At 50.7% G+C, this 23,246-nt stretch overlaps 1 protein-coding gene and 1 long non-coding RNA gene across 12 annotated transcripts in view; one reads left to right on the top strand and one right to left on the bottom strand.

Annotated features, from left to right (window-relative positions):
- The first annotated feature begins 218 nt into the window (after positions 1-218).
- On the top strand, positions 219-17,837 carry LOC122441988. Of its 3 annotated transcripts, none has more exons than XR_006269521.1 (3): positions 219-458; positions 15,768-15,954; positions 16,345-17,837. It is a non-coding gene; the product is annotated as an uncharacterized LOC122441988 (long non-coding RNA). The 3 variants fall into 3 exon arrangements; XR_006269520.1 differs by lacking the exon at positions 219-458 and adding an exon at positions 815-940; XR_006269522.1 differs by lacking the exon at positions 219-458 and adding an exon at positions 15,187-15,257.
- Positions 14,060-23,246, bottom strand: part of DTNB (dystrobrevin beta) — a 233,742-nt gene continuing 224,555 nt past the window's right edge. For 4 of the 9 annotated variants that reach the window (XM_043469166.1, XM_043469167.1, XM_043469170.1 and 1 more), the window contains 4 exons: positions 23,089-23,178; positions 19,854-19,907; positions 16,188-16,222; positions 14,060-14,377 (listed from right to left, as the gene is read on the bottom strand). In XM_043469166.1, coding sequence (XP_043325101.1) covers positions 16,218-16,222; positions 19,854-19,907; positions 23,089-23,178 — 149 coding nt within the window. In that variant the 3' untranslated portion in view covers positions 14,060-14,377; positions 16,188-16,217. The remainder of the gene's footprint in view (positions 14,378-16,187; positions 16,223-19,853; positions 19,908-23,088; positions 23,179-23,246) is intronic. The other 5 variants (XM_043469169.1, XM_043469174.1, XM_043469175.1 and 2 more) reach the window with 3 other exon arrangements.

Here is a 23,246-nt window from a genome sequence, read left to right as displayed (position 1 = left end):
GGGACATAACCCAGAAAATCATAAGCGGCGAAGACAAGCGAGTCTGTTCTCAACTAGAGAGCTACCAGGGGAATTTCCTGCCAAGGGTAGTGTGTGTTTTCTCTTTGTTCACCTAAAAAGCAGGGGCAGAGACCTACACCCAGAAGAGCTCATGCATGACCTCCCCCCATGACTCACTCTGTAAACGTTCACCACACTTTTCCCCTTGAGCATTTACCACCTCCCGACCTCCCACAATTTCTCATTGTCTGTCTCCTGCCCTAAAATGTGAACTTCCCGAGGGCAGGCACCCTGTCTCTTTCTTTACTGTATCCCCAGGGCCTGGAATATGTCTGGCAGGGAGTAGTTGCTCAACAGGTATCTGCTAAGTGAGTAAAAAAAGCAGACTCTTCTTGGTCTGCAGAGAACCCTCCCTCAGTCTCAGTGTAGCGGTGAGAGCCTGACACCTCTGGCGAAGGGTAAGTTGTTCCGAGAGGGCTCTGTCGTCCAGGGCAAACCAGCCTCTGGCCCCGAGAGAAGGGGCTGGGTAGGAACTTGGTGTTTCAAGGGCTTGAGAACACTGCATCACCCACGGAGCGACAGTTATTTCCCGGGGAGGGGTGTATTTGGTGGAGGGGGTGAGGTGGCCCTCCCCAGCCTGTCTTGGTCCTACCTTGGCACTCCCATATTAGCCCCCCACCCCTGAAAGTGGTTTTTTTTTTTTTTTTCTGTGATGTGAAGACTACGGTGGGGGTAGAAGTTTGGCTCAGCATTCTGGACCCCTCTGACCTCTGAAGGTGGCCCTTCCCGCCTCTGTGCAGGGGAGATGAACCAGTGCCCCATGCCTAAACAGCTCTCACCAGCCCCAGGGAGACTCCCTAGGGTGACTGAGCCACAGGTGTGGGGCTCAGGCCCTGGCAGCCCTTGGTTCCTGCATTTCCATCACTGCAGCCACTCACTTGTGAGTCCAGGAGGGGCCTGGTTGGCGGTGGGGGTGTGGGGGGTTGTTCATGAACTTTTCCCTGAGGCTGAGGGACTTGAAGGGGCAGCACCTGCGGTGTCAGAGGAAGGAAGGAGAGTAACTGCTCTTGACTGTATGCTAAGTGCCAAACGCTCTTCCAAGGGCCTCCCGTTTCAATATAATCCTTATAAACAACCACACAGGTTAAAAGTATCTTCTCATTTTGTAGATGCAGAGAATAAGGAAGGCATGACCTGAAGTCACACTCTAGAAAGGAACAGCAAAGTACAAATGATTTTAGGTTTTGCTTCAAAAATAGTTTGTAGTATGTGTTTTTTAAAAACAAAAATGCCAATGGAGTGGGCCAGGCATATTTAAGATCTTACAAGCATAGGAAACAGTAAGAGAACTCACTGGACATCCATCTAAAAGCAGCTTTCGACAGGCTGTGTGTGAGTCCATTTAAGGATTGAGCTCGTGTAATAAGAGAGGGTATGTTGTTTCTGTTATTTTATTTTTAGGTATGATTTTATTTACCTATGATTGAACTCTTCTTCCTTCTGTGATTCCCTTAACACTTTTTTTTGGCCTTGTGTTTGGTAGTTAATAAGCATCACATTGGGCTTTCCAGATAGTGCTAGTGGTAAAGAACCTATCTGCCAATGCAGGAGACGTGAGAGATGTGGGTTCGACCCCTGGGTTAGGAAGATCCCCTGGAGGAGGGCACGGCAACCCACTCCAATATTCTTGCCTGGAGAATCCCATGGACAGAGGAGCCTGGCAGGCTACAGTCCACAAGGTTGCAGAGTCAGGCACAACTGAAGTGAATTAGCATGCATGCATGCAAGCATCACTTTGCATACTGCAGTTTTTCCTTATAAATCCTGAGAGTCAGAGAAAGGCCCCCATGGGCTGCTGTTTGGGAATTGCTGCGAGGTGTGGGAGGTGAGCAGAGGGGTGGGGAGGGAGTTGTCTGGCTGGGGCTTCAGAGGATGCAGGAACCCGCCCTCGAGCAAGAAGAGCCCTGCCTGGCCCAGAGCAGCGCCCCAGGACACACAGGTGTGGCCATGAGAGAGGAGGGTATCTAAGTCTTCAGAGGGTCTTAAGCAGGCTTGTTGCCATGGGGGAATGGTGGGACCAGTACAGCCAGATATTCTAACTTTTCCAGAGAAGAGAAGCTGTAAATCTGGATTTTTCTATGAAATCTTCAGCTATTTCACCATTTGCAACCCACTAAATTGTTTTAAAAATACCTTGGGGGCCAAAGAAAATGACTTTAAGCCACCCTCTGTTAAACCCTCCAATTCAGTCCACAGAGTTCCTCTCTGGAGTCCAAATGATAAGGACTCGGCCCCTGGGGTGCTGTGTTCCTTAGAGCTCTCCTTCCCCAGAGGACAAAGCCGGCAGAGGAGACTGGGGCAGGAGCAAGTGCCGGGGTCCATGTGGGTCACCCGCTAACCCCCACCCCATGAGCTGTCAGCCTGCTGTGGGGTTAAGGAGCGAGTGTCGCCTTCCTAGCCTCTGATGCCCGTGTCCATTGGGGCCAGACACCCTTCCGGGCCGGCCAGCGTCTGTAGTGGGCGAGGATGAGGAACCAGGTGAAGTGGATGTCTTATCATTAGCCCTTCCCAATCCCCGGCCTGAAGAGGCAGAAACCATCCCAGGTTCGAGTCTAGTCTTGAGCACCCTGAGGCCAGGACACAGGTTCCAGCTGCCCTTTCTTCACCGCTCCCTCCCAACACCACATCATGGGAGAAACTGAAAGAGATCCCCCTCCCTCCCTGGAAGCCCTGTGGGCCCTTTCCATCTTGCTTTGCCCTTGTGATTTTTTCAGGTAAATCCGCAAACAGATGTATTTATTTGCTTTGTGTGTGTTGCAGGTTGAGTTGGTTTTGTTTTGACATGTTGGTTCAAAATAAGATCACCCCTTTGAAAAATCACCTTGCTAAAGCCATTGACTCCGCTTCAACTTGAGGGGTTTAATTGAAAACAGGCTAGGCACACTGACACCCCCAGACCTCCAGCCTGAAAGAGACCTCAGAAGAGGCACGTTGGCCCAGAGGAGGGTACGCGCCACTTCAAAAGTAAGGGCCAGCGAAGGAAAAGTTGTATTCCAGGAGGAAGGTTTTGCTTCAAAAGTAGTTTTTAGTATGTGGCTTTTTTTAAACAAAGATGCTAATGGAGCAGACTAGGCACATGTAAGATCTTACAAGTGTAGGAAACAGTAAAAGAACTCACTGTAAAAGAACTATCTAAAAGCAGCCTTGGACAGGCCATGTGTGAACCAGTGAAGGAATGAGTTTGTATAATAAGAGACAATATGTTATTTCTGTTATTTCATATTTGGGTATCATTTTATTTACCTATGGTTGAACTCTTCTTCCTTCTCTGATTCCCTTAAGACTTTTCTGTATGGTGTTTGGTAATTAATAAGTATCACTTTGTATGATTGCCTTTTCCCCATGTATACCCTCCCATCTTCGTATATAACCCTTTTTTTTTTTAAACAATCTGACTTCATTTATTTTTTATTTTTTGGCCCTGCTACGCATAGCATGTGAGATCTTAGTTCCCCGACCAGATATAAAACCTGCACCCTTGCGTTGGAAGCGCAGTCTTAACCATTGGACTGCCAGGCAAGTCCCCTCAGCTGCAGCCTTTTGAGGGCAGAAACAACATTTTACATACATGACCAAGTGTAGATGACAAATTAGGAACTTTTTTTTTTTTTTGCCACATAGTGTGTGTGGCACGCAGGATCTTAGTTTCCCAACCAGGGATGGAACCCATGGAAGTGCAGAGTCCTAACCCCTAGATAGCCAGGGAATTCCTAGGAACTCTATTTTAATGTAAGATGTACCTATTTACTCATCTAACCTTGGAAGATTCTTTTTTTTTTTTTTGGAAGATTCTTAAAAGAAGCAGAGAGGAGGCCTGCTGATTATTTGCTAAGTCATGTCTCTTTTGCGACCCCATGAACCCATGCCCCTTGCATTGGCTCCTCTGTTCATGGGATTTTCCAGGCAAGAATATTGGAGTGGGTTGCCATTTCCTTCTCCAGGGGATCTTCCTAACCCAGGGATCGAACCCACATCTCCTGCATTACAGGCAAATTCTTTACCACTGAGCTACCAGGGAAGCCCAAGTTGGGGGCAGTGGGGGGGGGGGTTGGAATCCACTCTATTTTGCCAGGTTAGTTCAGGTCAATCACTGGATGACAGAGCTCCAGGCAGAATTTCCTCCGGGAGGGTGAATATCATTTGCCCTACATAGGGGATTCTATCTCTTGTGGTTGGGAGTCTGGTGATTAGATAGAAACCTCATTGTCCGCTAATGAGGATGCTTTGCGACATGGCTTAGGTAGGAAGGGTGAATGCTCAAGGATTCACCTAAGAACAGGATATAAAGTTAGGTGTGGAATGATTGGTATGTTCTCATGGAGAAGCATCCTTAAACTCCCCATCCTAACATCCAGGATGATCTAAAGAGCGGGACCAGTTCCCTTGGTGCATGTTAACAGAAGGAAGCCTGCATAGTGAGAAATGCAGTCACAGAAGCCTTTTGGTAGATATATTTAAAGCTCCAGGGGTGGTATGGCTCACAGGTTACCACATGACAGGGTTGGCCTTGGGAATATGGTTCCTGACATCATCTCTCTGAATTACTTTCTAGAATGAAGGTTACACAATGATAATGTTCTTCACCAGAATTTTTAAAAAATTAAGTGTAAAGTTTTTTTTAAAAAAGGCCTGGAAGGACCAGCACTTCCTCCAAGAGCTTCTCCATCACCTCCCTATGTGGTCCTGAACCGTTCAAGTTCCTTGACGTCAGTTTCCTGGGTCAAGACGATTTGTTCACGCTCTTCAACCCTCTGACTTGCTCTGACTGTGAATAGCAGTGCAACATCACAGTGTCTCTGTGGGGCTAACAATTAAGTTCCTGTTGGTGGGGACTTCCTGGTGGTCTGGTGGTCAAGATTCCGTGCTTCCAATGCAGCGGGCGTGGATTTGATCCCAAGTCAGGGAACTAAGATCCTCCATGCCATGCGGTTTGGCAAAAAAAAAAAGTTCCTGTTGAGGTCCCTCTCCATAGATGGGGTGGGTGGGGTGGGGTTCTGCCACTCAGGGCTCTTGCTGAAGCCCCCAGTAAGCCCCTCAGTGTAAGGCCTGGTCAGAGCTGAATCTGATAGGTGGACAGGGGACCTTCCAATCCTGTCCTGCAAGATCAGGGTGGAAACGGAGGAGCCCTGACCATTACTTGCAAACTGCAGAGTGGGCCTGGTGAAAGGCCACCAGGCTGAACCGGAGGCCAAGACTCCACCTCTTCCTTCCCTGCGTGCATGAGATGACACGTGGAAAGCGCGCAGCCCAGCACCAGGCCCAGAACTCTGGCTCAATCAGTGCCTGTTAGCCAGCGAGGCAGAACATGGGGCTTAGGAGGTGCCTCTGGAGACAGCCTGCCTGAGATCTAGTCCCTGCCACCTGCCACCCGAGTCCGTGGCAGAATGCCCCTCTTGTTCCAGCTGTCTCATCTGTGGACAGGGGATAGTGGAGCTGCCGTACCTTTTAGGGAAAGTCATCAGTCAGGTCATTGTGCCCAGAAAGGCATCTACCATTCTCTTCGTGCTGGATTTCGTCTCACAGAGCCTGCTTTTTGGGGAAAACAAACCCAACTGTCCATGGCAGGTATAGGTTCTATTTGCATTGACTGAGAAGCCTAGGGGAAGGGTTAAGCCCAGAGGTGGAGGTGGCAGTAGGAATTAGAGGCACTATCTTGGTTAAGAATTTTTGTCTTAATTATCAGCAAATCTGGGCAATTATATCTCAACTGTGATTTTTGAAGCAGGCAAGTCAGGCTCTCCTTAAGGCAATTGACTCACCACACCCCTTCCTGGAGCTATCTCCCTCCTCCTCTCCCACACTTGGGATATTCTTCCTTTTCCTTGAAATTTTGCTGAAATTCTGCCATGTCAGCAGTGTGGTAGTATGGGAAGTGCAGTTACATCACAGTCAAGCAGAGGGCTGGAGGTGTCACTTCCCAGCTGTGTGATCTGGGCCGTTACTTGGCCTCTCAGAACCATCCTCCTCTGAACTGATGAACTTACATCGCAGCTCTGTTGGGTGGGGACACTAAAGATCACATGTGTGAACACACTTGGCACACAGCAAGCGCTTACTGTATGCTCCTTCCCTTCCTTTTAGAGCAAAGCCCTCTTGAAGAAGCCCACCTGGTCTCATCACCCAGGAGCATCATGTCCAGTAAGCTGGACATTCATGCACCTAACACAATAGCTACAGCCGATTATGTGTCTGTCTTATTTTCTCTGTTCTAGTATTTCCCTTCACTTATTCCCTCCTAGATGCCTTTAAGTTGCTCCATTGGTTGATTTCTCAAGGAAGCGTTCCATTTCCTTGGTTTGAACCTCTTCACAGGCCTGGACAGTGCTCTCCAGACATGGGGCCTGGGGCTGGCAGGCTGAGTTCCTCCAGGTTGTGCCTGTGTGTGCAGAGCCAAAAGGCCTTTGTGAGGGTAGCTCTGTGTGTACACAACACATCTAGACAGTGACCTTGTCCAGGGAGTTGTCTCCCTGGAAAGAATATGCAGGGGAAGAAAGACCCAATCTCCATCATAAAATGGGGGCAGGAAGAGACCAGTTAGCAGCTAGGTGAGGTGGGCCACAGGCAGGTCAGGGTCGGCCTTGGCAAACACAAATGTTAAACAAGAGCCTCTCCCAGCTCCACCCTGACATTAAACCCCATGGTTTGTAAAGTTTGGCTCCAGAGGCCTCCCAGTGACCCCAGGCTAACTTCCCTCCACTCTTCAGTGGTGGCTGAAGGCGGGGAGATAAGCGTCTCCTTGAACCAGACAACCCCTAGGGAAATTCCATAGCCCCCTCCTGAGGCTGCAGTGACTTGGGTCAGGGCTGGGATGTGAGGAGGAGGGAGGGGTGGGGAGATAAGGCCCCTGCAGCAGGGGCCGCCATAGGGGTAGAGGTCCCAAGAAAGGCATGGGCAGTTCCTTTCCCAGCCCAAGATGGGGTGGAAAGCCGGTAAGGATAATTAGGGCAAAATGTGGGGGCTAGTGAGGCTTCCCAGATGGAGCAGTGGGAAAGAATCTGCCCTGTCAATGAAGGAGACAGAAGAGCCGTGGGTTCAACCCCTGGGTCAGGAAAATCCCCTGGTAAGAAATGGTGACCCACTCCAGTATTCTTGCCTGGAAAGTTCCAAGGACAGAGGGGCCTGGTGGGCTGTGGTAACAGCAGGGCAAAGGAATGAGCTGACCTCTGCCTAGGACTCAGGGCAGGTGAATCACGCCGCCCCACCTCCTCCCAGCCTCTCCTTGGCCGATTCACCTCACCTCAGGTTCTGCCTCTCTCCGCATCTTGGACTGTCTTCCTCTTGCACTTTCCTCTCCCAGGTCACCCTGCTGTGCCCATACATTCCGTTCTCCCTTCCCCTCCTCTGATGGCAAGAGCCTGGCCCTGGGCTCCCAGGACAGGCTGGCCACAAAGGGTGACCCCAGGGTGGTTGCCAAGGCAATGAGGAAAGCAGGACAAACAGTGCCCACAGTCAAGGGAAGAGGGGCACCCAGGAGGATCCCAAGCCTGAGTCCTCCTTCCTCACCCTCAGCCTGACTCCCATTTGGGGGCCCTGGTCCAGGGGGAACCTCAGGCTGGCTGACTGACCCCCCACCAGACTCCCTCCCAAGCAGCATCTGTGCCCAGCTCCTGCCCTTCCCAGAGCTGCTCTTCCATCCTGGTCTCCCTAGCTCTGGGGCATGTTTCTTCCAGAAGACCTACCCCTTAAGGAGAGGCCTAGGAGGGCAGAGTTCCTCAGGTGGTTGATTGTTGTTGTTGTTTATTTGCTAAGTTATTGACCATAGCCTGCCAGGCTCCTCTGTCCATGGGATTTTCCAGGCAAGAAAACAGGAGTGGGTTGCCATTTCCTTCTCCAGGGGATCTTCCAGACTCAGGGATTGAACTCACATCTTCTGCTTCACAGGCAGATTCCTTACCACTGAGTCACCAGGGAAGTCCATTTCCATGGGGTTGATGAGGTGAACCAAAGCTACACTGCCTATTGCTCCCCAGTGGCGGTCAGGCTCTGTAGAGGAAGGAGGAGCCTGGAGGGGCCTGGACCCCCGGCCTAGGATTCCCAGGGAAGATTTCTAGAGGTTTTTAGATTCGGGACACAGACAATTCTTCTTCAGTGAGGGGCTGAGTGCCTGGTGGGCAAGGATGCCAACTCTGTGGGGAGGGAAAGAGACTAAAGTGATTAAGGCCTTCGGATCAGGCATGGGGCTGAAGGCATTACCCCTGAGCTGGGACCTGATTGAAAAGCCCAACATACGCAAGTGATCTTGAGGCCTGCTGTGTAGATGCTCTCCCAGCCCCAAGTCAGGTGCCGAGTTGAAGGCTCTACTCTCAGAGAAAACAGCAGCACTTGACACCGAAACTTTGCAAGTCAGGTTGCAAAGGCGAAGGAGTGTGTGTGCGTGTCCTGAGGTTTCTGTGCGCTTCCACTAAAGCTGGGTGAAGTGTGTCTGAGGACACCTGCTGGGACTGCAGAGGATTCCGGTTATAACTCATTGTGAATGAACTCCTTATTCGTTGGGAGTATGCCTGGACCCCTGGGGCTATAAAATACACATTAGTTATGACCCTTAGCTTCTGGGTCTTTTTCCAATGTCCTCTCCCCGTCACAGGTCCAGAGATCCACAATTCTAGGTGACCATTTCCCTTCCTCCTGGCAACGGCCTCAGGCAGCACCCACCATCCTGAAGCTGACGGGCTTCAGAGGGCAATGTAATCACTCCAGGCTCACTTCCCTACTCCCCTACTCATAACCCTAGTTATGACCTCAGACCAGGCTTCAACCTTAACGTCTAAGGTCCTGCATTCAGTGAGGGCTGAAGACCTGAGGAGGGCATCTGGTGCCCAGTACAGAGTGCTCATCAAGTATCTTCTCGAATGAATGACAGTCCCATGCTAGGCTACATGTTCCTTCTTAATCTCTACCTTTAGCAGTGCTAGGCTCTGCTTAGAGCATGGTCTCAGAAATTCAAGCGTGGCTTTCTGGACTCTGCCTCTTCAAAGGATGCCCACCCCCACCCCAGTAAGTCCCAGTTTTCCTCATGGTCTTCCTTAGGGATTCTACATTTTATAAATGGAAGCAGTCACACCCACCCAAACCTTCACAGAGCTGGGACACTAACTGTTGTTAGTTGCTCAGTCATGTTTGACTCTTTGTGACCCCATGGACTGCAGCACGCCAGGCTTCCCTATCCTTCACCATCTCCTGGAGTTTGCTCAAACTCATCTTCATTGAGTTGGTGATGCCATCCAACCAACTCATCCTCTGTCGTCCCCTTCTCCTCCTGCCTTCAATCTTTCCCAGCATCAGGGTTTTCTCCAGTGAGTTGGCTCTTTACATCCAATGGTCAAAAATATTGGAGCTTCGGCATCAGTCCTTCCAGTGAATATTCAGGGAATTAACAGTGCTTTCTAAAACTGGGAAACTGATTTGATGTCCATCTTTTCACATCAGGCTCTACCAAAACTGTCCTGCCATGGGGCAGGTGGCGGGGGAGATGACGCCAGAGTATCCTCCACCTGTTTGCCAACACGGTCAGTGGAACAATCACCAAGCCCACCACCTAGAGACCTCATTTCCCAGGCAAGGCTAAGTGTGCAGAGAAGATGTCAGAATCCTTGACACTTATTAGTACTATTTCTAACTGGGAAGAGGGCCTGCAATCTCTATCAGTTTCTCTCCTGATCTTACTCAGTTGTGTCTGACTCTTTGCAACCCTATGGACTGTAGCCCACCAGGCTCCTCTGTTCATGTGATATCCCATGCAAGGATACTGGAGTGGGTTGCCATTTCCTATACCAGGGGATCTTCCCAACCCAGGGATTGAACTCTGCGTCTCCTGCATTGGCAGGTAGATTCTTTCCCAATTCATCACCTGGGAAGCCCCGTCAGGTTATCTACTCATCATTTTCTCGCTTACAACAATACCCATGAGAATAGGAGTTTCACATAGGCTGAAGGTAAGTAGTCCAGCTGGGGCCTGAATATCATTTAGTGGAGAATACAGTATTTACATTCTAGGGAAGGGAATTAGAAGATGATTGCTTCTTGCCAGGAAAGTTATGACAAACCTAGACAGTGTGTTAAAACACAAAGACATCACTTTCCTGACAAAGGTAATATAGTCAAGGCTATGGTAGTTATGTACGGTTGTGAGAGCTGAACCATAAAAAAGGCAAGAGCACCACAGAATTGATGCTTTTAACTGTGGTGCTGGAGAAGACTCTTGAGAGTTCCTGGACAGCAAGGAGATCAAACCGGTCAATCTTAAAGGAAATCAACCCTGAATACTCACTGGAAGGACTGATACTGAAGCTCCAATACTTTGGCCACCTGATGCAAAGAGCTGACTCATTGGAAAAGATCCTGACACTGGGAAAGACTGAAGGCAGAAGGAGAAGAGTGTAACAGAGGATGAGATGGTTGGATAGCATCACTGATGCAATGGACATGAACTTGAACAAACTCTGGGAGATGGCGAAGGACAGGGAAACCTGATGTGCTTCAGTCCATGGGGTTGTGAAGAGTTGGACATGACGACCAAACATCATTCTGGAGAAGGCATCTTGGTGTAAAAACTCCAATGGTGGGGGCTCAGTGCCAGCAACAGCCTTTCTTCCCTCTTCCCTCTCCCTCCTGAGCCAGGTAGGTCATTGGTCGCCCAGACACTGAGAATGTAGACCATGTAGGACTCACTCAGTCACCAGGCATCTGTGAGGTTGGTCTGCAAGTTCAAGGCTTCACCTATGACGCTGCCCCACCCCCACTCATAGGGGAAGGTCTTTGTTTATGGAGTGGTGGGGAACAAGAAACAGCCTAGGATCACCAGTCCTTCTGGTATCCTGGCCAAGAAATGTGATAGCAGAGCCCTCCCAGAAGGGAAGTCTCTGTTTCTCTAGAATAGACAACTGACGCTGTCCCTTCTCCACCTGACTGGCCATGGTTTCTTGCTCTGATATGAATGCTTTTCTCCTCCTAGTATGGTGCTCCTCACGTTGTGGTTGGACCTACAACACCATCACCACCACCATCACTCAGGAGCTTGTCAGAAATGCAGGTTCTCTGGCTCTTCCCCAGGTACTCTGGGGGTGGGACCCAGCTCTCCATATTTTAATAAGCCCTTGGGGATACTAAGTTTGAGGGCCACCGGCATTGTCTCTTATACCTAAAACCCCTCAGTAAGAGACTCATTTGGTTTTCTGATCCACACGTGGAGGACCACACGTGGAGGTCTAGTTGCATGCAGCTTGCAGTGATGGAATGTCTGCCCAAGGAAGGTGGGCTAACCACGTCCCCGCTCCACCTGCAGCAGTCACCTGACCCCTGACAGAGGTGGTCAGGAAAGGCTAGGTTTGGAATTTACTGCACGGCTCCTCACAAACCGTTGTCTTCCAGAAGGTGCAGCAGGAATTCAGATGGCTCTGGGCATTACCATAGCAACTGTACCTTTCTGAAGCTGTCATGGACTACAGGAGCAGGGCGTAAGCAATGCAGAAGAGGGGGAGTCTGCTGGTGGAAGAAACACACCCAGCAGTGGAGAGGGCTGTGACAATAAATGGAACCTCAGCATGGGTGGGATTTATGAACCCGAACCTGGTGGGGTCTTGACTTCCTTGAGACCCAGGATGCTTCTGGCACCTCTCCAGGGGTCTTCCTAGCTACAGATCAGCACCAGCCCAAGGGGCCCACAATGCTGACAGTATACGCCAGTTCTCTCAAAAGGTCATTTTTGTGTGTACTTAGTTGCTCAGTCGTGTCTGACTCTTTGCAACCCCATGGACTATAGCCCACCAGGCTCCTCTGTCCTTGGGATTCTCCAGGCAAGAACAGTGGAGTGGGGAGCCATTTCCTTTGTCCAGGGGCTCTTCCCAACCCAGGGATCAAACCCTGGTCTCCTGCATTGCAGGCACATTCTTTACTGAGTGCCTGAGTCTGAGTGCACATTCTTTACTGAGTCTGAGCCACCAGGGGAGCAGGTTAAAGCAGGCTGGCTCCTAAACCGTCATGGAGAAATGAAGAAGGAAGTGCCCACTACAGGACGTATCCTGTTACAGGTCAGTGTTAAGGACAGGGACCCAGCTTCAAGCTTCTGGTAGGGGTCTGCATTCAAAAGCAGATGCCAAGCAGCCAGAAGGCACGGCAGGGGCCTTAGATAATGGTAAGATATTCCAGTTGGAAAAGAATTTATATGAAAATGGACCACCCAGACACATGAGTAGTGCCTGTGGCTCTTTCCTGTCCACTTAGCATCTTCTGGGTGCTGGTAAAGTGGGAGGTTGGAAGTTTGGAGCCTTTCCTGTGCTTGAAGACTCTGACTATACTCTTTGGCAGAGGCCAAGCAGAGAGTGAGAGACAGCTGGAAGGTGGTCAGGCCTGCGGGGGCCCAGGAGACACTGCTATTCACACCTGCACCTCAGACGGCCCAAGCCCTTGGCTGTTTTGAAGCCACTGGTGCTTTTAATCTGTTCCTTTGAGTATTTTCACTCTTTAAGAAGCAAGCAGTCCACATAAGGAATCAGGAGGTGGGATCTTGCCTGTCCTCAGGGGCAGGGTACTAGGTGTGGGAAGTCAGGATTGTGGAGGCACCACAGAACCACCCAACGGTGTCCTGGGAGGCCCCCGCCTACCTAGACCTTCCACACCTATCTCACTGACTGTCCCCCAGGACATTCCATTTGGTCTCTCTCCCCATTCTCTCTCTGGCCCTCCAGGGAAGCTGGGACCCTTCCCCCCCACCCCCATATCTCCTGCATCACTGCACCCTGACACAGATGTTCCTTCAGGAGAGCTGCCTTGGCATCCCTGGGGCCTCAGCTCACTGCTCCTCACACTCTGGACTCCGCAGTGCATGGGAACTGCTGCGGGGTGGGGGTGGGCGGCCGCAGGTTCTCCCCCAGGCACGGGGATTTCTCCCGAGTCTCCCAGAGGCGTGCGTTCTTTTTCACACCAACTCTGGCTCCCATTTTCCCTGCTGCTCTGGCACATCTGGAGTGTTCCCAGCTGCTGGGCAAGGTGCTCCCACGCGAGCCTCGACCTCCTTCAGGAGTGGGAGTCACGAAGGGAGAAGGGAGGGAGTGCTGCAGAGCGCCCCATCCCTGCTCCTTCACCCCGACTGCTACCTCACGAGGCTCCCAGGTGACTGATCGCGGCCGTGGGTGAGCCCACGAAGGGCTCGGCGCAGCCCTCCTCCCTCCGACAGAGGGCCGGGGTCTGCAGCGTGCGTGCGTGTTGGGGGTGGGGGGAGGCGAGAGTCGGCAGTGGGGCCTCTCGCTTCATTCCAGTCACTGCCCTTTATAAATATTTATAGCACTTCTGCTACTAAAAATAACATCCTGGAGCCCAGGGAGGAGGGGGGAAAAATAAATGAAAATCACCGGAATCGGGATTGATTAGCCAGTGTGCGGGAGCGGGATGGCATCGGGAGAGGCGAAGAGGCAGCACGAGCGAGGCCCCCGCCCCGGACGGCGCTCCCTCTGGCGGTCACCGGTCAGCGCGTCCCGCCTGGTCGCCCCGGCTCCGCGACACCCGCTCGCCTGCTCTCCTGCAGCGGCCGGAGGAGGTGGAGAACGAGGAGGAGAAAGGACCAGGTGGAGAAAGAGGAGGACTCGTCGGGGCTGCAGGGGCAGAACTCGCTCGCTCTCTGCTCCCGCTTACCGCCCGGGGCTGCAGCGCAGCGGCGTCGAATCGGGCGGAAGTGTAAGCAGCGAGAGAGAAAGGAAGGAGGCTATTTTTAGCCCTGTGGCCAGGGGTGTGAATGTCTGTAGAACCGAGCAGAGCCTGAAGCTGTCTTTGCACGACAGAGAGAAGAAAACCTGTTGGTTTTTAAAGGTCAAAGGTCGGGAGGAAACTCGTGCCCCCATTCCGGGAGCAGCCCGCGTGCTGGCGGGATGCCAGCAAGAACTCCATCAGCTCGCTCTCTCTCACACACAAAGATTGGTGCTGTTTCTCTTTTCAACCTCCAGTAAATTCCAGCAAGAACTCCATCAGCTCTCTCTTTCACACACACACACAAACATACACGAGATTTGTGCTGTTTCTTTTCTCTTTTCAACCTCCAGTAAATTCCCGTTGCAGAGATGAGACCATGCCAAGAGGAGAGTGATGAAGATGCTAGTTCATGCAGGACTGTGCGAGGGTGGGGTGGGGGGTGCGCCCGAGGCGGCACCGGAGGTCCCTCCCACTTCCCACCGGCCTGGGCTCCCCTCTCCCTGGCAAGTGGTAACGTCTGGCAGCCTGCAAGCCTGGTCCAGGTGTGCAGCGGAAAGATGGACAGGAATGCGCCTCTGGGAGAACACCTCGCCTTCTTTGAGTCGGTCGGTGCCAGCTCGCTCCACGTCCCCTGTGCCTGTGCGGGACAGACGCACGGTCACTCCCGGGGCCTGGTGCAGGGTCTCAAGGCAAAGGCGGCTAACATCCGCCAGGACCGGCCAATGCACGGGGATGGCGCTGACCGGCCGCTTACCTTGTCAACTCAGGACACTCGAAGAGGGACAGAACTCACACACCACTTTTAGGGAAGCGGGTGTTCTCTTTCTGGGGGTATCTTGGGTCTTTGGAGTCCTTGCTTAGGTCACAGGGTCAGGAAATGTTTCCAGGAAAGAAAGAACTGTGTTTGCAATGCAAGGCTTGGAACGTGGTGGTTTCATGGGGTGAAGAATTGTGATTGAAGGGAAGGGTAAAGAGGTTGGTGATATGCTGAGAAGCCCTGGATAGAAGGGGAGAAAGCCTCAGCCTCACACATAAAGTGAGCAGAACTTGAGTCCACCTGAGCGTTTAGGCTTTTCCTTAACTTTCCGAAACTCTCCCCGATTCAAGAGTTTCTCACAACACCCCCCTCCCAGGGTCAGAGGACAGCACTAGTAGCAGAGGAGTCAGGGCTGGCACCAAGCTCCTGGGTAGCGGCCTTAAGTTTCCTCTTGTGTGCAAAAGGGGTGGGCCAGCTGGTGGACACGCCTTTCCTCGTCTCCCAGCTCCTGTGTGCCCTGGGGAGAGGGGCCCTGGCAGGCTCCCCAAGGGCAAGTCAGCTCCTGACTGCCTCATAGCTGCGGCAGCTACCGCCTGCTTCAGGAAGGGCCTTGCCCGCATGCGCGGTGAGCTCAGGGACAAGCCTGCCCAGCCTGGGAGGCGCTGTGATTTCCAGGGCGGCTAGAGAATTTCCACAGCTCAGCCACTGCCCGTCTTCAGCTTGCACGGTCCCTGAGCCGGGGAAGACTCAGAGAAAGCAGGTCCGGGAGGGCAAGCAGGACAGAACCCAGGGTCTGGTGCAGATGGGGAAAAGCGGGGCTGTCAGGGAAAGGCCTGGAAGCTGCCTCATGACAAGAATGCTCAGGAGAGCCTGGGAAAGGTCCTTTTCTGGACTGTGGGCTGCAGCCCTGGCTTTTCTGTCTGGAAGATCTGTAACCGAGGAAGATGGCCTAACTTTTAAACACATGAGGTGGGGGGAGGGGAGGGAAGCAAAGACTGAAAAAATAAAGAGGAATCTCAAGGCTGCACCAAAGGCATCTATCCTTGAAAGAACTCTTCTCTTGAACAGATTGGTTATCCAAGTATTTTTGTTCCTTCCTTTTAGCTCTCAGTGCAGACCTAGAAGCCTCAATACCTTGGAACTGGAGCTAGATAAGAGTTAAGGTCCTAAGATGGAAAAACGTGAAAGGCTAACTCTCAAGGCAATGGGTGTTTGCCTGTGAGGAAATCTGAACTTTTATTAATTTTTTTTTTTTTTTTTTTTTTTTAAGGAAGTGAGAAGGTGCAGCTTGGCCGGGCACCATGGGAAACGACTTTATGGAGTTACCAGTGTGACCCTGCACCGGCGGTGGTTTGGACATCTGGAGAGAAATGACAGAGGCTGAGGGGAAATCAGGAGCAAGAAGGAAAGAGAGGCAGCCCGGGGAAGTGACTTTTGCCACCTGCATCCCAACACAGGTGACACCTGCCTGAAGCCCAGGCTCAGAGCACTGCAGGATGGGCCAGGGTCTGCAAATGGGGCCGAGCAGGTGTGCTGGTGTAGTTGCACAAAGAGAGGAGGTGCAGCAGGGCTTGTGAAGGAAACTTCAACTTGCATCACACGTGTCGGGGCAGCTCTGGCTTGGGAACTGTGATAGAGGAGAGGGAGAAGGGAGGGGGCCGTGGGGGAGGGCAGGGAACACTGTACTCACCCGCGCTTCCTCTCTGGCCGGGCTCCTCCGCTAACCTGTGCAGCACAGACACAAACGACAGACGGAGGTCACAGTCGGGGTCTCCTTGCCACCCGGGGGTTCTCCTGGGGCCTCCCCGACTCATGGGCTCCTCGACTTGCTCTTTGTCTCCTCTTAGATCAACTTTTTCCAACCCGGTTTGAAAACAAGGGGGAAGTCACATGACCTACAACCAGCAACTACGACTGACCCAATGCAGCCATGGATACACATGCCTCTCAGGAGGAAGATAAATCATATGAAAGTGGAAAGGAATCCACCTTAAACCCAGGGAGCAGTTACATCAGAGGACACAGCCCATGTGGTCCTGAAAGTGAACAAGGTGAAGATGGCTTAAATGTTGAAAAGAGCAGCATTTCCTTCCTGCAGACGCATCTTCCAGGGACTCTAAATCAGACTCCTGCTCACCCTGAAATCTTGAACCATCGCCTGGACTGTCAAAAGCCTGTATCTATTCTTACCAAGGACCACTGCTGTCAGTCTCCCAGACACGTACCAGTATTAAGCATGCAAACTGGATTTATAGCTCCCAATACCATGATGGCAGGTGCTGGGAGAGGTGATTCTGAAGGACACAGGGGCATAAAATGAGGCTGTGGAGTAGCAGAGATGAATTGAGGGCTCTGAAGTAACATGGGGAAGTTATGCTAGCCTATGTTTCATCTGTATGCTCTTGGTTACAAGGACTGACCACCCAAAGTGAGGGGAGGGCACTCCTACAGTGGAGCAGAATCGTTCCCCAGGATGCACCCGGACAGGGAGCCAGGGTGGGCAGGGAGACGCCAGGGTGAATGTGGCTGGGAAGTTGGGCTGGGTCAGGAGTTCTTCAAAAGTGGCCATTTGGCTCTCATGGTTTCCACTGAGCAGACTATACCTCATGGGGTGCTGACCTGGTTGTGTTTATATTATGCCAGCATGATTGCAACCCCGAAGAAGCCAATCTTTCTCTGTTTCTGGTTGATAGTTATTGCTCTCTAATGCCTAGGTGACAGTAGTTACTGCCACCTCAGTTTACAGTATTAAAATCTCACACGTAGATCACAGTGGAGAAACAGAAGTTTCATCCATAAAAACACTTGGTTGAGAACTACACCTACATAACAGCCACATGTTAGCTACAGGGTCATATCCTGGGACCCATACAGTATTGACAGCCAAATATCCTTTTTAAACCCTACCCATCTCTCACCTCAACTCTTAACACTCTGCCCCTTGGGAATGGCACCTAAAAAACCCACAGAAATGGAAATTCAGGCATTCTCACAACAAGCTTTCACATAGACATACCAAGCAAGAGGGACAGAGAGATGTTGACTGGGCAACACAGGTGCAAAGACAGAGGGTCCCTGAAGCCAGCAGGTACCAGACAAGGGAAACCATACCCAGTCCCTGTGTGAGACACAGCCTCTGTCCAGACTTGAATCAGGCCTAAGGCTAGAGTCTGTGGGCAGGGAAAGGCCCAAGCGATCAGGGCAGTCTTCTGTGTGCTTTGGGGGAGCAAGGGAGACTGAGGAGAGGCCCTGGGAAAAACTATTGGGGAAGGGAGGGTATAAGGGGAGAGAGGCCAAAGAAGCAGCTGTTATGTCTTCAGCCAAGAACATTCCACATGAAAGCCGGGATCTGGCCGGATTGTGTGTGTGTGCATGCATGTGTTTGCAGGGTGTGTTTACATAAGCGTAAATCTATCTCTGTGTCTCCCCTCTTCTCTTCACCTCTTGCAGTACAGCCCTCCTGCCTCCTTCCTAGTCCCTCATCGGCATGCAAAAGTCAGGTTTCTCTTCTTTTCTCTGCAGCATTTCTAGACGTTTCAAACACCACTGCCCTCTATTGCTGACCTTTTGACGTCTTTATGCCAAATACATCATTCTCATTAATTCATCATAGCTCTTGTCCACTTTCTCCCAGGCCTTGCTCAGACTCATTTGATGATTGCAGCACCTGGAGTATGTTTTTCTACCCCCGTCTCACTCTTGGTGATTCCAGTGTCCTTGCTGACAAACTCCAAAGACCCCCCTCTCTCATCCACACGAGCTGCTATGGACAAGCGCTCTGGACCTTCCCCTTCTTAGGTGCTCCCCTGTTCTCATCACAGCCTCCTTTTCTATATCCACTTCTCTCCACTCTTCCTTAAGACTTCTTTCACTGCACTTGGTCTCCCAGTCCATTCAGAGTAAAGATGGGCGCTGGCGTTAGAGACACCTAGGCTGAGTCCAGGCTCAGGCGATTACTGCCTAGACACATTGTTTAACTGCCCTTAGCCTTGTCTTTGGAATCCTTTCCTCATGGGGCCATGGAATTAGACAAGAGGAGTGTGTTAAGTGCACAGCCTCCAACAAGGACCTGAGCGAGCTGGGCCAGCTCCCTCTCATACTCCACTTTCAGCATCCTCAGGGTGGCCACCTGCCTCTCTCTCTGACAAAGTGCTCTCCTGCATGCCACCCTGTCTATTTCCTTATGTTTATGAATCTACTGATATCCTACAACACGCTGGCCACTGTTCTAGTCACTGGGGATACAACCTGAACACAACAGATGAAAATCTCTGTCCTGGGGAGCTCACATCTTGAAGGAAGCCAGCAATAGATGTATTAAATACATCACAGAAATAACAGCTGACTCTCAAATGTCCAAAGAGAATTGTATTATTTGTTTAGGATAATGTAGAAACATAAAGATTAAGAGCATGAAGTCTAGAGTTAGGAAAACAGTTCAAATCCAACCCTTAGCACATGTGGTGCCAGTGGTAAAGAACCTGCCTGCTAATGGCAGGAGATGTAAAATATGTGAGTTCAATCCCTAGGTCAGGAAGATCCCCTGGAGGAGGACATGGCAACCCACTCCAGTATTCTTGCCTGGAGAGTCCTACGGACAGAGGAGCCTGGTGGGTTATAGTCCATAGGGTCACAAAGAGTTGGACACGTCTGAAGCGACTTGGCATGCATGCAAGCTGTTTGATCTAAATTTCTCTGAGTCTATTTACTCACTGGTAAAATGGGAGATATCATTATATTACATATCTCACCAAGTTGTTGAGGACTGAATGAGATTATACATGGAAATCATTTAGCACAGCTCTCTGAATGTAACAAGTTATTAAGAAGGTTTTATATACAATAAAATGAGGAAACCTTACTGTCCTAGGTTGATACCGTTTCTCTATTGCTTTTATTTCCTCTGAGAAGCGACAAAACCATTTGGCTATTCTGTCCACAATAATCTCTGCCTTTTAAGAAAACTTCCTGTATTTAAAATCCTACACTTAAAGTTTGATGACTAACTTTTCCTGCCACTTCCTTTTACCTCCTATTTTGCGTATCTTAATTTTGCTCTCCTAACTCTATCCTAAATTGAGGCAAGGGGTCATGTTTGGCATTTTACTTGTATCCACTTCCTGCATCCCATCCATCTTTCATAGTGTCAGGAAACCAGGAAGCTTTTTTTGTTGATCCACTGACACAAACACCTCTAGGGAAAAACCTGGTGGCCAGTTGGGAAAGGCTGGGAGAAGGATCCGCAGGGGTCTGAAAGCTTTGGGGAAAGGTGGTGGCAGGAAGGAAGGAACAAAAGGGAGAGGGGGCTAGGGCTTTGGCCCCCATCAGGCTAAGGGTCCTGTGGAGCTGCCTTTACCTCTGTCCTTCCCATTCTGCATCTTCTCTTCTTCTTCCTCTGCACCTTCCCCTGCTGTGAAAACAAGTCCAAGGAGGCCAGTGACCCTTCAGCCAGTAGAAGCATAGGCAGAGGGAGAAGGAAGGTGCTTAGCAGGCTAGGGACGAAACCCTAGCTAAAGGGTCATGGCTGCGGACCTCCAAGAGTGCTGCGGTCACCTGGTGTGTGCCCTGCGTGGCACATGCTGCAGCATCAGGTCCCCATAAGCCCTGGGCTCAGAGGAGTAGTGCAGTCTGACGTCACCCCCACCCAGCTTCTGGCTCTGTTGCTAGTTTCTCTAAGGGATGACATCTACTAAGAATATGGTGAATACCTTGCACTCAGGTTCAAGAAAAGCACCATAAAAATGTACAGCAGGGAATAACTAGATGAACACTGGCTTCCGTTTAAAAAAAAAACACTAGAGGTTTTAGCAGACAACAAACTTAAAATGACCAAACAGTGCCAAGTGGCAATGTGGAAAAAAAGCTAATGCCATCTGAGGCTGCATTCCCAAGAGGCCTGACCAGGGAGGTGGCAGCTCACTGTTCTGGCGGAGGGGGGGGGGGGGGAGGGGGTCTCTGGGGGAAGACCCCTTGTGATCTGGAGATGTGCTCAGTCCCAGGAACTCACTTTGAAGTGGGGCCTTGAAACACTTGGCCACACCCTGGTGTGGACATGCGGGATGGTCCAGGGAAACCTGTGTCATGTGAGGAATGGCTGAGGGAATGGCGAACAGCTGCCTAAAAAGGAGAGGCCGTGGGAGAGCCACACTGTCTGCCTTCAAATACTGGAAAGGCTAACCTGAGAGGAAGGACCGAGCTTCCTCTGGCAGCTTCGGTGGGGGGGGTGGTGGAAAGAGAATAAATTCATTATAGAAAGGCAGATTCTGGCTCTCCGATAAGCAAGAACTCCCCAAGGAGGAGAGCACGAGCATGGTCATGAATGAGCTCACTGGAAACAGTCAAACAAAGGACTTTTACACCTGGCAGCAAGCTGGATTAAGTGGCTTCTGAGATCCTTTCAACTCTAAGAGACCATTACTCGTGCAAAAATAAAAGATGAGGAACATAAGCTATGGATATAAACAGTATGTCCATGATACACATAAAGATAATCTGAGCAACAGGTCTAGTCCTCATGAGAACCTCAACAGTGACAGTAAAAACGTGCTGGTGTCGGGCAAGGCTCCTCCACTCATTGAGAAGCTGGCAGCCTTGCACGTAAAGGAGTTTGCTTCTGTGTCTGATAGAGACACTGTGCCAGATGTGGACCCAGTCTACGTCCACCATGGACTTCAGGGCGTTGGAGAATGAAGCATCCATGAAAGAGGTCTTGGTGGGATTGCAGGTTTGACCCCTTATCCTGCATGAGGATGAGGGCAGTGCAGTGGTAAGAGCATCAGCTTAACGTTCACACCCAAGCTCTTAGGACCAGCTTGGCCCCTTCGAGCTGGATAACTTCAGGCAGATTTCTTTATTGATTGCACTTGAAGTGGAGGACTTCCCTGGAGTCCAGTGGTTAAGACTCCGTGCTTCCAATGCAGGGGGTATGGGTTTGATCCCTGCTCAGGGAACTAAGATTCCACATTAAAAAATTAAAGTAAGGGGAGGGGACAATGTGATCTCTGAGGTACCTTCCAAATACATTACACAGCTTTGTTAAAACCATCCTTTCCTATCAGGAGAGATGGCTGAACATTCCCACACACTTGCTTTTTTCTGAAGCTGTGTGGTCTCTATGTGCTTTGTGTTTAATGATGTCCAGTTACCCCTCAAACTCATGTGATGAGCTCATGAACCACGTATTTTGCACAAACCCTAATAACCAGCCATGAGGCACAACTGTGGTTAATTTCCATGGCCTGAAATCCCCTAAGAAATTCCCTCCAAAAGTGGGATATCTGGCATCAGTGGGGCACTATATAAGGGAAGGGACTTTCTGATCACCCATGAGGTCATCTCAAAGGCAGTCTCCCCTTCTGTTTATGTGTGTGTAGAGGGGGAAAGTGCTTCTAAAAGGGATTGAGAAATGGTACCAGAATGGAGACAGTGTTACCATCATGCTCCCTCAACAGGAGAACTGACATCTTATCAACTGTACGAGGAAAACCAACCTTATTCTCTTCTAAACAAAAACAGCAGATCTGAGAGGGAAGCCATTGGCCAGACCTCAGCCTGTCTCATGACAACTCTAAAAGTGTATGGTTTCACCTACAAAGGTCTGAAGGACTACTCAAGGCTTGCCTTCCCTAAGTGCATGGATGTATGATTTCAATGTATTATGTTTGAGTAAGTACGTGTATCTGAATAGCCCACGGAAAAACTACTTTATATCTTTATTCAACAACCTTGTTAAGCTATTTCAAGGTATCCAAAAGCACGATATTAGGTGAAAGGAAACAAAAGAGGGCCACCAGTATGAGTGACCCACAGTATTAGGAAGGAAATCTGTTTTTTAATATATAATATGGGAATCTGACCACCATAAAAAAAAATTAGTAAAATATCTGGCGGCTTCAAAACTGATGCAATCATGGGGATTCTTGCAGATATGATGATGTGGGAATGGCCTATTTTTTTTCTCCCCCTCTTGGATTTCATGTAGGGGGAAATATGCCATGAGGTAAGGGTCTCAGGAAAATCATGGGAAATAGCTGCGAGACAGACAGACTGAGAAAGAAGTCATAGATAAGACTGAACATGTGGAGTGAAGGAAGCATCAGACTCAGGTCATGAACTTCCAGGGAAACCAGAGCCTCGTCACGGATAAAAGGAAAGAATAGGGTTTTGAAACCAAATCAAATAGGAGAAGCAGAAAGGCAGCGGGACGAAGTCCAGAAGCTTTTGTGGCTGATTCGGTTCCCTGTCGTCCAGGAAAGCTCCGAGCGAGATAGCCGAGCAGGCCTAGGGAGAGAGCAGCTGCGGAGGAAGTACAGGCGGAAGACACAGTAAGTGAGGAAGGGGCCCGACGGAGCCAAATTCTTTTAACATCAGAACTTTGTCTGCTCCACAAGGCGTGCTCTTAAGAGAAACTTTAAGTGTGTGACCATGTATGGGAGACAGGCTCACAGGGGAAGGCATCCAGAGAGTTCCTGGAAAGCAAGGAGGCCGCGCAGTGAAATGAGGGAGGCGCTTTACCACATGGGGGGTGGGTGGCAAGGAAGGCAGGGGCGAGGAGGGGAGGCGGGAGGCTGGGTAGGAGCTCTGGACGTCACCTGAGTGGAGCTCCTTCACCAGGGATGACATGGTGTTGGTGATGGAGTCGGCAGCCACCAGCAGGTCATTGCGGAGGTTTCTCCTCGTACCTGAGGAGAGGCAGAGCAGATGGCGATGCCTGGTGGGTAGGTGGGTGGTGGTGGGGGCGGGGGGAGGC

Source organism: Cervus canadensis, chromosome 5, assembly GCF_019320065.1.
Source record: "Cervus canadensis isolate Bull #8, Minnesota chromosome 5, ASM1932006v1, whole genome shotgun sequence".
Classification (NCBI taxonomy): Eukaryota; Metazoa; Chordata; class Mammalia; order Artiodactyla; family Cervidae; genus Cervus; species Cervus canadensis.
The sequence above is the reverse complement of the archived record's forward strand: the minus strand, read 5'-3'. Positions and strand labels throughout refer to the sequence as shown.